This window comes from Centropristis striata, chromosome 2 (assembly GCF_030273125.1).
Source record: "Centropristis striata isolate RG_2023a ecotype Rhode Island chromosome 2, C.striata_1.0, whole genome shotgun sequence".
NCBI lineage: Eukaryota > Metazoa > Chordata > Actinopteri > Perciformes > Serranidae > Centropristis > Centropristis striata.
In genome coordinates, this window is record NC_081518.1 from 4,414,627 (window position 1) to 4,431,497 (window position 16,871).

The 16,871-nt window shown below is 38.0% G+C and overlaps 1 protein-coding gene across 1 annotated transcript in view; it reads left to right on the plus strand.

Moving 5' to 3' along the window:
* dennd5a (DENN/MADD domain containing 5A) overlaps positions 1 to 16,871 on the plus strand; it is a 69,823-nt gene that overhangs the window by 18,540 nt on the left and 34,412 nt on the right. The window contains 3 exon segments of the mRNA XM_059349254.1: positions 405 to 514; positions 1,527 to 2,211; positions 14,704 to 14,891. Coding sequence (XP_059205237.1) covers positions 405 to 514; positions 1,527 to 2,211; positions 14,704 to 14,891 — 983 coding nt within the window.

Here is a 16,871-nt window from a genome sequence, read left to right on the forward strand (position 1 = left end):
CTTCTGCTTTACTCTGGGTTCAAATCAACTCAATTTGTGCTTCCTATGATTGATTATTTTGTGTGTTCCTTTGTATTGCCATTAAAGCTGTCAGGAAGCATTAAAATCCATACAGTAAATTATCTATCTTTGGAGTATTAGATGCTTCCTGTCTGAATAGTTTATTTTGTTTACCTCCTCTAGCAGGATGCAGATGACAGCTTTATATGATGCAATACAATCTTCCTCTCAAGACAAACATGCTGACTTGCCTTTCTGCTGGAGTTGCGCCTCGCACTTCAAACCTGCTTCTGATCAGATTGTTTCTTCTGCTCCTCCATCTACATCGTGAACCTTATACTAACTGTTTGTCTCCTTTTTTGTTTGTTTTTTTGCCCCGTCTCTGTTTTGTTTCCCTTCCACAGGTGAGAATTTTGAGCAGAGTCCACTGCGGAGAACCTTTAAATCCAAAGTCCTCGCACATTATCCAGACAATGTCGAGTGGAATCCATTTGACCAGGATGCAGTCGGCATGGTATGATCTCTGCACAGCAACAAGCATTTTCCTCATGTCCTCATCACAAAACAAGATTGACTATTAAATAGGGCTGCACAATTAACCAAATTTTAATCGTGAACACGATTTTGGCCGCCACGATTAAATTAACCTGATCGTCGGCGATATTTCCATTTTAAAATGCGGCTCTCCTGTATATCTAATCAAGCACTTTCTACACCAGTAGTCCACCAACCACCAGGGGGCGGGGCCATTTTTCTCCCCTGAAAAAAGCCTGGTTGCTGATTGGATAGAATGCTAAGCAGGATGTGACATAGTACTCGCCGCCACAACAACACGCGCCATTTGTAAAAGCCGGCGAAGCAGTGTTGCCAACTTTGCAATTTCGTTGCTATATTTAGAGACTTTTCAGACTTTTTCTGGTGTTATTGGAGACTTTTGGAGACTCGTTCTTACTCTTCTTAATGAGCCGCCGGCCCCTGTGGCTCGTTAAGAGTGAGTCAAAGCGGCACAGTCCTCCTGCAGCAGTCTCTCCCAGCTGCAAAGCCAGAGGGGATGTTAACCCCTTAGCATCCAGTCTGCAAATTGCTAACAGGCTAACAGTTAGCTCTGTAGCAGTACAGTGTGTATGTGCTGCTGCTGCAGGAGGTGTTCACTTAGTGATCTCTGTTTGTTTACAACAAGCACCGGATACTAAAAACTGTTCCTATTGTATTATCTATCTATTATCTAACACTTCTAAATCTACATTTTTTTTAATCTTGATTAGAAACAAATAATTTGCAGTGTAAGGAAGCTTTTAGGATGTTGCTACATGTCATTTTTAACTTTTTTGAGTGATATTGATCTTCTTATCTAAATCTCAGAGAGAAAAAAAGAAAAAAAAAAAAACAAATTGCCGAAAAAATATTTAGCCATGCATTTAATTTAGCCAACAAAATTGTTTTAAATAGTCTGTCTATTTGCTATGATCTAGTCGGATGCCGCCTCTGTTTTCCCTCACCTCTCTGATGTTTCTCCGTCCTCTCAGCTCTGCATGCCGAAGGGTCTGTCGTTCAGGACGCAGGTGGACACGCGGGAGCCTCAGTTCCACTCCTTCATCATCACCAGAGAGGACGGCTCTCGGACCTACGGCTTCGCCCTCACCTTCTTCGAGGAGGTGACCAGCAAGCAGATCTGCAGTGCCATGCAAACTCTTTACCACATGCACAACGCAGAGCAGTACGACATCCTGCACACCCCCACCTCCCCGCCGGGCCCCGCGGACCACCGCCACCAACACCCCCCGCCCCGCCCCGTGCTGCACGCCGCGCCCGCCATCTCCCGCCTGCAGCGCTTCAACTCGTACGACATCAGCCGCGACACGCTCTACGTGTCCAAGTGCATCTGCCTGATCACGCCCATGGCCTTCCCTCAGGCCTGCAGGAAGGTGCTGCAGCAGCTGCACCAGGCCGTCTCCTCGCCGCAGCCGCCGCCGCTCCCGCTGGAGAGCTACATCTACAACATCCTCTATGAGGTGCCCCTGCCGCCCTCCGGGAGATCCCTCAAGTTCTCAGGGGTGTACGGGCCCGTGGTGTGCCAGAGGCCCAGCACGTCGGAGCTGCCACTCTTTGACTTTGCCATCAGGGAGATGATTAACCTTCTGGGGGTGGAGAACGTTCTCCAGCTGTTCACCTGTGCCCTGCTCGAGATGCAGATCCTGCTCTACTCACAGCGTAAGTAGCCGCCCTGCTACTGTTACACTCAGTGTTTTCATGGATCCTTCAGCATCCGCTCCCTGCACCATGCATTGATTACAACTACTGCTCACATTACAACCACACTGCAGAAAAGGTGTGTCTAAAAACAAGATAAAAACACTAATTCTGAGGGAAAAGGTACTCAAAACAAGTGAAATTATCTGTCCATGCAGCAAGATAATTTCCCTCAGATTTAGTGATTTTATCTTGTTTTTAGACACACCTTTTTTCCAGTGCAGGCCTTTTTTGGTGATCTTTTGTGATTCATCCTCTAAGCAAAACACACAGCAAGAGTCTGACAAGCAGGGTAAAAAACATCTTCCAAAATTTGAAAAAACTCAATGTTCTGTTGGTATTTATTCTTTCTATTCAGTCTTTGCTGAGCAGAATAGGATATTTGAAAAGGTGACATTGATGTTCGTGTGTGTGTGCACTGCAAAAAGGTGTGTCTAAAAACAAGGTAAAAACACTAAATCTGAGGGAAATGATCTTGCTGCATGGACAGATAATTTCACTTGACAATATTTCTTAAATTAAGATTGTTAAATGTAGAAATAAGCATGTTTAATGCTTAAAATCAGACTTTATCAATCAATTGGACTTTATTTGTATAGCACTTTTCATACAAGAGAGATGCAACACAAAGCGCTTTACATAAAAAAGGAGAAAATAATAATAATAATAATAATAATAATTAAAAAAAATAACGAAACATAGAAACAAACAAACATCCTCCACCCCACCTTCATCCAACCATCCTATTAAATACAAAGCACAAACTGAGGAAGCTCCATCTCAACATGGAGCAGGTTAGAAATTAATTAGATAAAAAATAAAGTAAGATAAGATTAAATAAAATAAAATAAGATTAAAATATATATATATATATATATAAATATATATATATATATATATATATATATATATATATAAAATAAAAAAATAAATTAAAAGTAATTAATAACAATAGAAAGTTAAAAAAAAATTAAAAAGCTAGATAAAAAAGATAAAACAATAAATTAATAATTAAGAAACAGAGCATGATAAAATATATATATATATATAGAAATAGACTAATAAATAGTAGCAAATAAATAAATAAATAAAAGAGAAGATGTTATAACACTAAGATGCATGAGCAGAAAAATATTATCTAAAAATGGATCAGGTAAAAGCCAAATTAAAAAGATAAGTCTTAAGTTTGCTCTTAATACAGGAAATTAACTCTTAAAACAAGATAAATTAAAGCTGCAAGCAGCGATGAACTGGCCCGAGCAGAGTAACATGATAAAAAAACAACTAAAGATTAAGAAGTGTTAGATATTTTATCTTGTTTTAAGAGTTAATTGATTATTTTAAGCGTTCAACATGCTTATTTCTAGATTTAATCATCTTAATTTAAGAAATCTTGTCAAGTGAAATTATCTGTCCATGCAGCAAGATCATTTCCCTCAGATTTAGTGTTTTCATCTTGTTTTTAGACACACCCTTTTTTGCAGTGCACATTTAAAAAAATAAATAGACAAGATGTCAAGCTCACATTGCAATCCTGTGTAGCACTGACACAGTTCGTTAACACTAGACATGTTTTCTGAATAGCTGGAAGCAATGAAAAATCATGCAATATCCGTAACAGCTGTTCAGTGAGAGCTGTGAGATGATCCTGTTAGTAGCGTTAGTCTCAGGAGACGTGGTGTCTGCAGCTGGGAGACGTATCAGTGTCCTGACATGAGACCAGTTATTGTCTGGGGACCGGGGCTGTTATACGCTGCTGGAGCTCCAAGGCTTTCCTCCATGTTTTTATGCATATATATATATATATATATATATATATATATACTATATATAAACAGGCCAAAAGTTTGGAAGCAACTTCAATTTTCTGTTCACAATTGCTTTCTTAAAGACCAGTATGGATTCTTTGGATTTTTGGATGTGTTTACTATATGATCAGACTTTACCTTTATTGAATTGATCCATTTTCCTCAATTGACCTTTAGGTAAACATTGATGTTATCAGACCACTGCTGAATAAATGTTAACAACAGAAAAGAAGGGCTTAGTTTTAGGGTTGAGAAGATTTGGAAGAGTCACAACTTCAGTGCAAAAGTTTAAAAAAAAAAAATCACAGTTTGAATTATTCACTTTAGCTCTTTGGCTTTTGAGAGTTTGGATACAAAAATCCCAATAAATCTCAACTGTGTTCATATTTTTGACAAACTACCACAGAAATGGCTCAAATTGAAGCAGCTGAGTAAAGAAACAAGAGTTCAGATTTATACTTTAAAGAAAGAAGGATACACAAAGTCTAAGAAATAAAAACCCAAAGACCTGATAATTATAGTAAAATGTGTTCTAATAAGTGACTCTTTATATATATATATATATATATATATATATAAAGATTTATATATATATATATATATATATATATATATATATATATATATATATATCCCATGCATATATGTTTTGCAAGTCTTAAAAAATGGAAGGAAAAATGATTGTTACATTTTAGATTTCAGTGGTGTTGGAGGGTGTGAGATGTGGTTTAATAGTGTGGATAGCTGCTGCACTCAATTTTCTCCCCTGCTAAACATTCATAGTGTTGTATTACATTTTTCAGAAGGAAAAAAGAAATAAATTGTTCTGCTAAGAATGAAAATAATGGAGCTTGAGCGAGAAGCAAACCTTGGCTCCTCTCTCTCCTCCACACAGCTGGCTGCTCGCAGCGTGAAGTGGGAGTGAATTTGGGATTGTCCTTTTCTCCGAAAGTTGCTAAAATGGTCAGAAACATCCTTTTCTTATCAGACGCCAGAGAAGTGTCGGGGGCAGGGAGTTTCCAAAGCTGTTGGACAACCTCTGACGGAGCACACCGGCTCTTAAAGGATAACCTTGTTGATGCTCAACAAGCTTAGAAAAGGTGGATCCTTGAGAAAATATTTATTCCAGGAGCGTTTTTCCCCTGGGTCAAGCACTCTTATAAGCCTCAGCTATTCTGCTGATAGAATCACCTGCTGCAGTATCACTTGGCTAAAGCAATAAATACAACATGAAAACATTTGAAGCCACAGAAAGGAGTGCAGAGGCAGTTTTCTCATTCATGTTACAATATAAACCCCCTGAACTCAGACGCAGTTTCAGGGTTCTTTGCTCCTCATTTTTTACTCATTGAGGACTCGTTTTTTACTGTAGTATTTACAGATGCGTCTCAATAAATTAGAATATGATGGAAAAGTCAATTTCCAGATTACATACTTTTCAGAGGCCAACATTTTCATATTAAACATACTTTTTAAAATTGGTCTTTTGTAATATTACACATTTTTTGAGACACTGAATTTTAGGTCTTCATTAAATGTAAGCCAAAATCATTATAATTAGAAGAAATTAAATAAATCAAGACATGAAATGTTTCATTCTGTGTGTAATGGATCTATATAATGTGTTATTTCCACTTTTTGAATTTAATTACTGACATAAATAAACTTTTCTATGATATTCTAATTTATTGAGATGCTCCTGTAAGTTCTGCAGCTCTGTGGAAACAGAAATCTTCACTAGTCAGGAGAAGTGTGTTTTGTTCAGTTTAACACACTAACAATAACAAATTCAGTTGAATTTATTTTACAAAAATAGGAAAAAATGGAATCTATAGATACATTTGTCCCACAAGTTTTGTCAGTATTGGAAGAAAAGTAAGTAATATGGAGCTATTAATATTTGTACAACTTCTACTTACAACTTTTTTGCCTCTCACTGATTTCCTGCAGTTTAACCGAAGTTTCAGTGGATTTTTGTGATTCATGTTACAGTATAAACCTCCTGAACTCACACACAGTTTCAGGGTTCTTTGCTCCTCACATTTTACTCATTGAGGACTTGTTTTTTACTGCAGTATTTAAGTTCTGCAGCTCTATGAAAACGGAAATCTTCACTAGTCAGGAGAAGTGTATTTTGTTCAGTTTAATACAGTTACAATAACAAATTCAGTTGAATTTTGCTGATAATTTATTTTACAAAAATAGGAAAAAATGGAATCTATAGATACATCATCTGTCCAAGTGCCCACAAGTTTTGTCAGTATTGGAAGAAAAGTAAGTAAGTAATATGGAGCTATTAACATTTTTACAACTCTCTTGTCTCTCTCTGCTCTCCTGCAGTTAAACCGAAGTTTCAGTGAATTTTTGTGACGTGACTGTTTGAAGTGAGAGTACAGAATTTAATGGGGGTTTTTTTACAAGCAAAAAATTTTATATTTAATTGAGACATGTATATTAAAGTGATTTTGATAAAATATCACTATACAAAGCATTGATTTGGTTACGGAAGCCTTCATCACACATTATTTGTTCGAGGACTGTTGGAAATTTGAAAATCCAATGAATGAATTTCAATTTATTACAGTTTCTGGCTTTCATAAATGGTGTAATTTTGCCCATTTTTTAAAGAGAGCATGCCTTTCAATCCCATTGGTGGTCTGCAGGGATCAGAGGATTAATTTACCTGAGATTATTTCCAAACACCATAACTCAAAGTCATCTTCAGCGGCCAAAGCACAAACTATTTGTCTGCTGAGCTCTTCATGGTCCGTTTCACACAGAATCATGGAAGCAGAAAGTTAATATACCTAAAAGGAAACGTTGCTGCTACACTGCATCTCTATAATCCAGCTCTTCTCCAACTGCAGAAATGTTCAGATTCCAAATGTCTGGATGGTCGTTGTGTAGGAACAAAACCCCAGCAGCCTTTAGGCAGCATCACATGTTTGATATGCACGGTGGGACTATTATCCAAGAGATTACATAACCTGTTGAGTGTTTCCATTAAAGTGATGCAGTGTGAGTACCAGCCTGTGTAAATGTTGGTCCCCCTCAACCAGCACAGGCAGCTCCTTCTATTGAAATCTGTGTCTGTGCACACTGAGATGCTAGGCTATGTGCACTGCAAGTTATTTGGTTCTCATCAAGATAAAAAAAAAAAAAAGATTTAGAAGTGTAGGATAATTAGCTTGTTTTAAGAGTTAATTTCTTATTTCAAGCGTTCAATATGCTTATTTCTAGATTTAATAATCTTAATTTAAGAAATCTTGTCAAGTGAAATTATCTGTCCATGCAGCAAGATCATTTCCCTCAGATTTAGTGTTTTTATCTTGTTTTTAGACACACCTTTTTCTTGCAGTGTACATCATAAATCTTGTTTGTTTTTGACAATTTGAGGTTTCAGAGAGAGTTATGTAGCTACTACAAATTATGAACAGTAGTTACACCACAGAACTCACTCTAAAGCCACAATATTTTTTTTTAAAATAACTGTCAAACAAACATAATTTCCCTCAGATTTAGTGTTTTATCTTGTTTTTAGACACACCTTTTTTGTGTTCGTACACTGCAAAAAAGGTGTGTCTAAAAACAAGATAAAAACACCAAATCTTAGGAAAAAGGTACTCAAAACAAGTTAAATTATCTGTCCATGCAGCAAGATCATTTCCCTCGGATTTAGTGTTTTTATCTTGTTTTTAGACACACCTTTTTTGCAGTACGGGCCATTTTTGATGATCTTTTGTGATCCATCCTCTAAGAAAAACACACAGCAAGAGTCTGACAAGCAGGAAAAAACCCCAAAACATCTTCCAAAATTCGAAAACCCTCAATATTCTGTTGGTATTTATTCTTTCTATTCAGTCTTTGCTGAGCAGAATAGGACGTTGAACACTTAAAATAAGAAATAACTCTGAAACCAGATAAAATATCTAACACTTTTAAATCTAAAGTTTTTTTTATCTTGGTAAGAAGCAAATAATCGTCAGGTCACTCTGCTCGGGCCAGTTCATCGCTGCTTGCAGCTTTAATTTATCTTGTTTTAAGAGTATTTTTTAGCATACAACATGCTTATTTCTACATTTAACAATCTTAATTTAAGAATCTTGTCAAGTGAAATTATCTGTCCATGCAGCAAGATCATTTCCCTCAGATTTAGTGTTTTTATCTTGTTTTTAGACACACCTTTTTTGTAGTGTGTGTGTGAGGAGCAGAAGAAAAAAGGAAATCATTTAAGGATGCTGGGTCTGGTGGGTGATTGGATCCATTACAATGGCAAGAGAAGGCAAATGGTTTACAAAACGCCAGGGGCCGGGGAGAGGAGGAGGAGGAGGGCTCTTAAGGAGGGGGAAGCTGTGGTGTTGCCCGGCAACCCAGAGACAGGGAGGATGGCAGTGATGCAGGATGATTATTATTGGTTGGAAGTGACATCATGCCTCTCTTTTTTTTTCTTCCCCCCATGAGGCTGATCACTGCAGAACGTGTGAACGTTGTTGTGTAGAGTTAAGCCCTGGCAATCTTCCACTGGGAAGAAATAAGGGGGTTGTTTGGAAAAGACTCCACACACACACACACACACACGATCACACAGAGGACAGGGATGCTCTTCCTTCAAATAAGGACATGACTGTGTGTGTTATGTGCCAAAAATAGGATCAGAATTCATATCTCTTCTTTTAAAAAAAATACAATTTCTTCCGTGAAGCCATAAAAGAACACATTTAAATGCTGTCGACTGCGTCTCCCGCCTTACCAAACAGGAAGCTCTTCATGTGTCAATCATGTGTCAGCCATTGTGACACACTACAATTTAGTAGCTATTTATTATTATTATTCCACTTTCTTTCTCCGTGTGATTCGTGCAGTGGAGGGTGACAGAAGAGACGAGGCAGAGGGAGATCTGAACGGAGGATGTTGCTGTTACACAACACACATTTGAGCCACAGAGACGCTTCATCTGAAATTACATTTAAAAGCAGATATTTGAAGCTGGGGTTCTGACAGCACAGTGTGTTTGGCTGCTGCTTTAAGATACAGGATCAAGCCAGTCCTTCAGCCACTTCACTCCTTCTGATATTACCTGTTTGTATATTGGGGAATAGCAGAATAGCATTATTATATTGTCACGATTGTAAAACGTGCTCTGGTTCTTCCCCCCCTCTGTCTTTGACAACCCAAAACCACAATTTCCTTTTCAGTCAGAAGATTGTGTGTTTAATTTTTTTCACTAGTGCAGTGCCCGTACACAGTATGTATTTGTATAGTGCAAGATTGTATTTTGTTGCTAATGCTAATGCGTCTTGCTAGTGTAACATAATAACACAGAAACACTATCTTTCCATCCGTATTATGCTTAGCTGTCAGTTAATAAAGTTTTGTTTTTATTGTTTTCAATGGATCAAACTGATACAGAAGAAAGGGCTTAAATCTCCACTTAGCATGCTAATGATGAGATAGCACATTACGCAGTATGCTGCACTAAAAGTACATTAACATGAACCCAATTAGCTGATATACTATATTGCATGTAAGTATCTCATATCAAATGATTATGGGCATTATGCTAAGCAACATGAATGTCATCCATGAATTACATAGTAATGCAACATAAGAAGTGAATAAAGCTAAATCTCCGCTTAGCATGCTAATCGCGCTACAACAACGTCTGCAACTCCATAAAACACTTACTTTTCATAAGGTACCACAACATCCAGCACATACACAATGAACATTGATATTCACTGGAAACTATTTGAATATTATTGGAAAATCAAACCTTGTAGCCACTTTAAAACTCCTAAAGATAGGTAGGCTAAATAGACTTACAGCTGAGATGAGTCAGGGTGGAAATCCAGAGTGAATTGTGTTACTGACCAGGTGTAGGCCTATCACACAATGGGGCGGAGCTCCACTAAAAGGGGGCGGAGCTCCCCTAAAAAGGCATTCGATCGGAAACAGTGCAATGCTGCAACACGTCCTACGTAAATAATGATATTTTGAAAAATGAATTCAAAAATCTTCAAAATCGAGGATGCAAACCTTCATGCCATGCGCAAGACACATACGAAATCAGCCCATAACCACATATTATCATTTTCCTTTTCAGTCAGAGGATTATGTGTTTAAGTTTTTTTTCATTAGGTTACAATTAGCTGTATAAAAAAAGTACTTTTAATACTTGACATACATTTTCTGGGTTGTACGTGCATGCTTGCAACTTTTTCATTACCATGGAACAAACCGAGGCTGTTTAAATAAACACACACCACATTTGGTCAAAAGAGTCTTTTGATCAGAGAGAAAAAAAACGAGATCTGCACCAGTTTCACTTCTTCAGAGTATTTTTAGCCTGCTGCGCTGCATCTTTTTGCACCCAGTATGTAAACTGAACAGTTCAAACATCACTTCAGGTCCAGACTGCTTCCAGTTCTCAGTGAGGAGATTTATAAAACATTCATGGCATGCATCTGTCTATATAAGCAGCAGCACTTGACCTTTTGTGACCCACGTTAAAGTGGCTTCTTGTTATTCTTGTTCTGGTGGCCTAGTTTACCAGCAGACGGCTGATGTTAGTATTCTGGTCCCCATCCTGGGAGAGGAAGCCTGCTGAGCAGGGGGGAGCTGAGGGGGAGGCCCGGGCCGGGGGAGAAACTCTTCTCATGGAGCAGCACATGACCAAATGAAGGAATGGCGTTTGTTTTGGCACCATAACAGGAGAGGCTGAATGTACAGTAGGTGTCATTGGGATAGAGCAGGAATGCAGATGAGGAGGACTGGACACATATTTGCATGTACAACAACCGTGAACATGAAGGAGTGTTGCTGTGTGGAGTCATGACAAAAGAATTTAACGATAGCCAGCTGAGTGGAGCTGGAGCTGCACACTAATGTCCTTCAGGGAACCTTCCTCCTCACATCAGATGATCCCAGACACCAAAACTAATAAGGAGTTCAGGCACTCAAGAATTGAAAAAATGTCTTCTTGCAGGAGTCTTTATACAGTAACAGGCTAGGCTCAGTGCTTTTGTTCTACAAATGTGGATTTCAGAAGATCCACTAGGGCTGGGCGATATATCGATATAAAAAAAAATATATATGGACATTTTTTTAAATGTGATATGGAATTAGGGCTGGGCGATATGGACCAAAAGTCATATCTCGACATATTAAGGCTGAATATCGATATACGATATCCTGATATTTTGGAAATGTTCAGTCAAAGTCCAATATGACATGTCACAAGTAGTATTATTGAAACCGTTTATTTAAGTGAACATAAATACTGTATAACAGGAGTACCTTTTAAAAAAATAAAATCAAAGCTCCATAAAGTGCACATTTAAATAAAAAAAATATCATCAATAAAAATAGCCTATGAAATAAAATAGAGCAATCGTTTTCTGAAATAAATATATTTATATGAGAAAAGAATAATGAACATTACAAAAGAACTAAATATGACCCATATATAAATGCTGCCCTTACTTGGGTTAGTTTGTTTAAGTTTTTTTGTAATGTTCGTTATTCCTTTCTCATATAAATATATCATAGGTTATTTTTATTTGAGGTATTTTTTTATTTAAATGTGCACTTTATGGAGCTCTGATTTAGCAAAAGGTACTCCTGTTAAACAGTATTTATGTTCACTTAAATAAACAGTTTCAATAAAACTACTTGTGACATGTTATATTTGACTTTGACTGAACACTTGCTCTCACTTTGTGATAAAAATATCAGGATATATATCGTATATTGATATTCAGCCTAAATATATCGGGTTATGACTTTTGGTCCATATCGCCCAGGCCTAATGCTTTAAAACTGGACAGCTTGTGTTTAATTACGACTAATTCCTTTAAGGCTGGTCATTGATCTCCGCTCCACTCCCAGATTTACAGAACAGAGAACAACAAAGACAGCCGGACTAAAGAGTCAACACAGTAGCAGGGTTGGGTGTTTCCTTTTGTCTTGTCATGTTCATCCACTTTTTCTCTCCTGTGCTCTTCTCAAAGTGTGATGGATGCTTCTGTCAGGGAAGATAACACTTAAAATAGTGATATTTTATTCAAATCACTTTATTCCACATTGAAAATTCGCCAAAAATAAACAGTTTGCATTAACCAGATCCTGTAAAAAGCATTAAATTATTCACTCCTCTGCACAACTGGGAAGCCACCAATGACTCAGCTGAGACGAGCAATCATGTGACAAAAAAATCCCTGAAGATCTGGCTGAACTGGAGGCTGTTTACACAGAGCAGAGAGGAGAAGACAAGAGAGCCTGTTAAATGTAAATAGTTCCATATGTACAGCATGAGGAGCCCCAATTTGTTTTACAATATTGATAATAACACTTGTAGGCACTTGGAATATATACTTACCATTTTTTTGTAAAATAAATTACGAAAGAAAATGAAACTACAACTTTATTTTTGTTAGGATTTACGGCTGTGACTATGTAACTGCACATTTTTAGTTCTCCCTACTTCTAGCTGTGACTGTGCTGTTTCCATAGAGATGTGGGAATAATATACTGCAGTGAAAAACAAGGCCACAGAGAGTAAAATGTGACAACAACAAAAACAAAACCCTGAAACTGTTTTGGGTTCACAAGGTTACTAATGAATACTGAATCAAACACAGCAGAAAATTGCTTCTGCACTGATTTCTGTTGCTTTTGACTGCGTGTTCCACTACCCATACTACCATAAGAGGAGTCAGAAAAACATTTTATCCGTCCCAATTCATAGCATATGAATATGACATAAATGCTGGGATGTTCTACTGCTTACAGCCAATTTTACAGTATGGAAGTCAGCATGCTTTTCAGGCTATTTGGCTATTCCTCTGTGCAGCATATGCATGAGCCAGAAGGTCAAGGCACTTTTATGATGAAGTACTATGTCCCAATTATATGAATACTGCATGCAACAGTACTTTGTAATGGCAGTTGCAGCAAAAAAAGTAAAAAGAAAAAGCATGCATTTTGGAACGCAGTAGCCATGTTTCCTTTAGGGGGAAGAGTTGCTGCTGGGAAAGTCTCAGATCTGTGATCACATACGTGACGGATGAAACACGGGAGAAGCAACTGTGGCCGCCCTCACTAACTGTGCACAACGTCCACCGCTGATTATAAACAAACAAGCATGGCTAATTATGCACAGCGTCTCCGCTGATCATAAACATAGTGATCGTGAACTTACCGGCATTGCTAACTGTACATAGAGTGTCTGGGATCGCTAAGTGAACACCTCCTGCAGCAGCAGCACATACACACTGTACTGCTACAGAGCTAACTGTTAGCCTATTAGCACTGTCCTATTGTGCACCTCGTTCTGCGACGCCAGACCGCACTATGAAAGGACAGAAAATCACTTTGCCTTCGTGGGATCACTATGAACGCCCTAAATGGTAAATGGAGTACACTTATATAGCGCTTTTATCCAAAAAGCTTTATACTACACACATTCACACACACATTCATACTGGTGGCCGAGGCTACCAGGTGCCTGCCACCTGCCACCATTGGGAATTCACACACCAATGAACGCAGTGGGAGCAATTTGGGGGTTCAAGGATACTTTGACATGTAGCTGCCATGGTCGGGGATCGAACCACCAACGTTCTGAACCCTCTACCAACTGAGCCAACTGAGCCACAGCCGCTAAGGTGAAGGGCTGGCACAGATCTTTCCAGCAGTATAGCGGGGATTTGCGGGACCACACAATGAAAGGGGCTTATGATTATTGTCGCTTGTGACTACTCGCTACTTCGCTGGATTTTAAAAATGGCACGTGTTGTTGTGGCGTCGAGTGCTACGTCACATCCCGCTTAGCGTTCTATCCAATCAGTAAAGGCGTTTTTCTGGTGAGAAAAATGGCCCTGCTCTTCTACAGGGACAAAAACGTCCGGACAAAAGACCACTAAGGATGGCTCATATTCAAATTAGGAGCGTTTGGGCGAGTGAGACCCGCCTCATTCTGGGTATTGGACTATAATGGAAACACCGCTAGTGAATCTTTCCATCCTGTTGTACTTTTGCCCTCAGCTGCTCAGTGTTGTTGCAGCAGGTGATTTCTATCAGCACAATAGCTGAGGCATAAACAATGTAATCCAGTTTAAACAACAGACAGTCATGTTGCACAACTCTTCTGTAATATTCTGTTTACTGCCAATGTTTTGGAGGAATAAACATCAGACAAAGGCAGCGTGGCCCAGAACTTTTTAGGGGAGAATATCAATCTGTTATCCATTTATTTTAATGTCCGGAATTGTCTCAAGAACACACTTTAATAGTTTAGAATAATTTAACAGTGTTATGGAGACAGCAGCAGGTTTCTGTCCAACGGGTTAAATCTTCTTTTCTTGTCCAGTAAATGTTGAATTAATCACTTCTCACGTCATCAAACAGGCATTTGGGGGTTTTTGATGATTGTGCTGAAACCACCAATCAGGACAAAATGTTCAAGAACAAATGATCCATCAGAAACATTACAATCACTGAGGCTTATAAGTAATAATCAAGTCAGGAAATGAGCCCTGAAATGTGCACTGTATATATATACTGCTGGCACACACAGACACTATCTCCTGCAGCGTTACAGCGTGTCCTTCACCACTCTACTCTCTTTTATGTGTGTCTGAAACAGATTACCAGAGGCTGATGACGGTGGCAGAGAGCATCACAGCCTTAATGTTCCCCTTCCAGTGGCAGCATGTGTACGTTCCCATTCTGCCCGCCTCCCTGCTCCACTTCCTGGACGCTCCGGTGCCGTATCTGATGGGCCTCCACTCCAACGGGCAGGATGACCGCACCAAGCTAGAGCTGCCACAGGAGGTACACTACAAACACACCATGTCTTCCATACTTAGTTGACTCTTGAAATGGTAGTAAATTGCAGCCGAATTAACTGCTACACTGCAAAAAAGGTGTTTCTAAAAACAAGATAAAAACACTAAATCTGAGGGAAATGATCTTGCTGCATGGACAGATAATTTACCTTGACAAGATTTCTTGAAATAAGATTGTTGAATATAGAAATAAGCATCTTGAACGCTTAAAAAAAAGAAATTAACTCTTAAAACAAGATGAATTATCTAAGACTTCTAAATCTAAGTTTTTTTTAATCTTGGTAAGAAACAAATAACTTGCAGTGTAGGATTTTAATACTACAGTCATGGAACAAATTATTAGACCACTTGTTCATTTTAATGCCTGGTACAACTAAAGGTACATTTGTTTGGACAAATATAATGATAACAACAAAAATAGCTCATAATTAAAGAGCTGATATCTAGACATTTCCCATGGTTTTCTTGATAATAACCAAAATCACTAGCAAGAAAACCATGGAAAATGGCTAGATATCAGATATCATCAAAATGAACAAGAAATTGAAGAAAACAATGGTCTAATAATTTATGTAATATTATTTTTATGTCTATTTGTCCCACTCCTAAAACATTGCTTTCACTTGTGATTCCTTTTGTCTGTTAACGCAGTATCAGTGGTGGATACAGTATTCAGATCCCTTACTTAAGTAAAAATATCAATACTTGCATTGCAAAATTACTTCACAAGTAAAAGTCCTGCATTCAAAACTTATTTGAGTAAAAATACAAAAGTATCAGCATCAAATTGACTTAAAGTATCAAAAGTAAAAGTACATGTTATGCAGAATGGACCCACTCAGATTGTTTAAAATATATATTATTAGATTCTTAGCAGTGATGCATTTATGGAAGCAGTGTTTACATTTTGTAAAGATAGGGCTCATTTTAACTACTTTATATACTGTTATGAGGTCTAATATGGTCTTATCACTTTAAATATATCATGTTTTTATGTTAAATCTCGACCTGAAAAGTAACTAAAGCTGTCAGCTAAATGTAGTGGAGTAAAAAGTACAATATTTGCTCAAAATGTAGTGTAGTAGAAGTGTGCTTAAGTACAGTATTTGAGGAAATGTACTTAGTTACATTCCACCCATGCGCACTATGAAATAAGACAAAAAAATCCCTCCTTGTCTTTTTTTTTTTGGGCACGCTGTATCTGTGTCAGTGTTTTTATTTACAGTCAGAAGCAGCAGGTTAATTCTTGTCATTCTGCAGAGGTAAGGTCTTTGTTGTACTGCTGACACAACCCACCACGGACAGTTTTTCTTCTTCTCATTCCTCTTGCGGCTGCAGTTTTAAGCTCAGTCATCAGTTTGCTCATTAGGAACGATTCTTGTTTCCTGTTTTATACTCAGACAGACGTGTGTAGAAAGTGTGCTGTCAGACAGGTCAGGTATAAAGGAATACAAAAATAGGCTTTGTAGGCCGTGTAACTGTCTTATTAGGACTTGTTAGACTCGTTAGTATGACTTATAGAACTAGTAGCACTGGTAATATTAGTGTTACACCCGTTTTCATGCATCAGGCTCAATATATTCATTTGTTTAACCTGTTATCATTCAAATAACTTTTTTGGTGGTTGTGGGCAATGGATGTTTAGGGGGAGATAGCAGGTCAACAATAAATACCACATAGAAGTGGTGACATCATCTGAAAGCTGTGAACCTGAAGATTAATTTGAGATGAAGCTCAGCACTGTGTGTCAAGTTGTTCTGGTCAAAAATCTCTAATAAAAATGACTCAATAAATTAATTATTTATTTATTGAAGCCTATTATGGTGAATAAAGGGTCATAACATTAGGGGACGCTTTCTGAAGTCCAGTCCAGGTTCAACTGGGTCCCAGAAGTTGTTGCAGCAATTTTTGGGTTAATACCATTTGCTACACACATTTGGTGCTCAATAATGCAATTTTATTCATA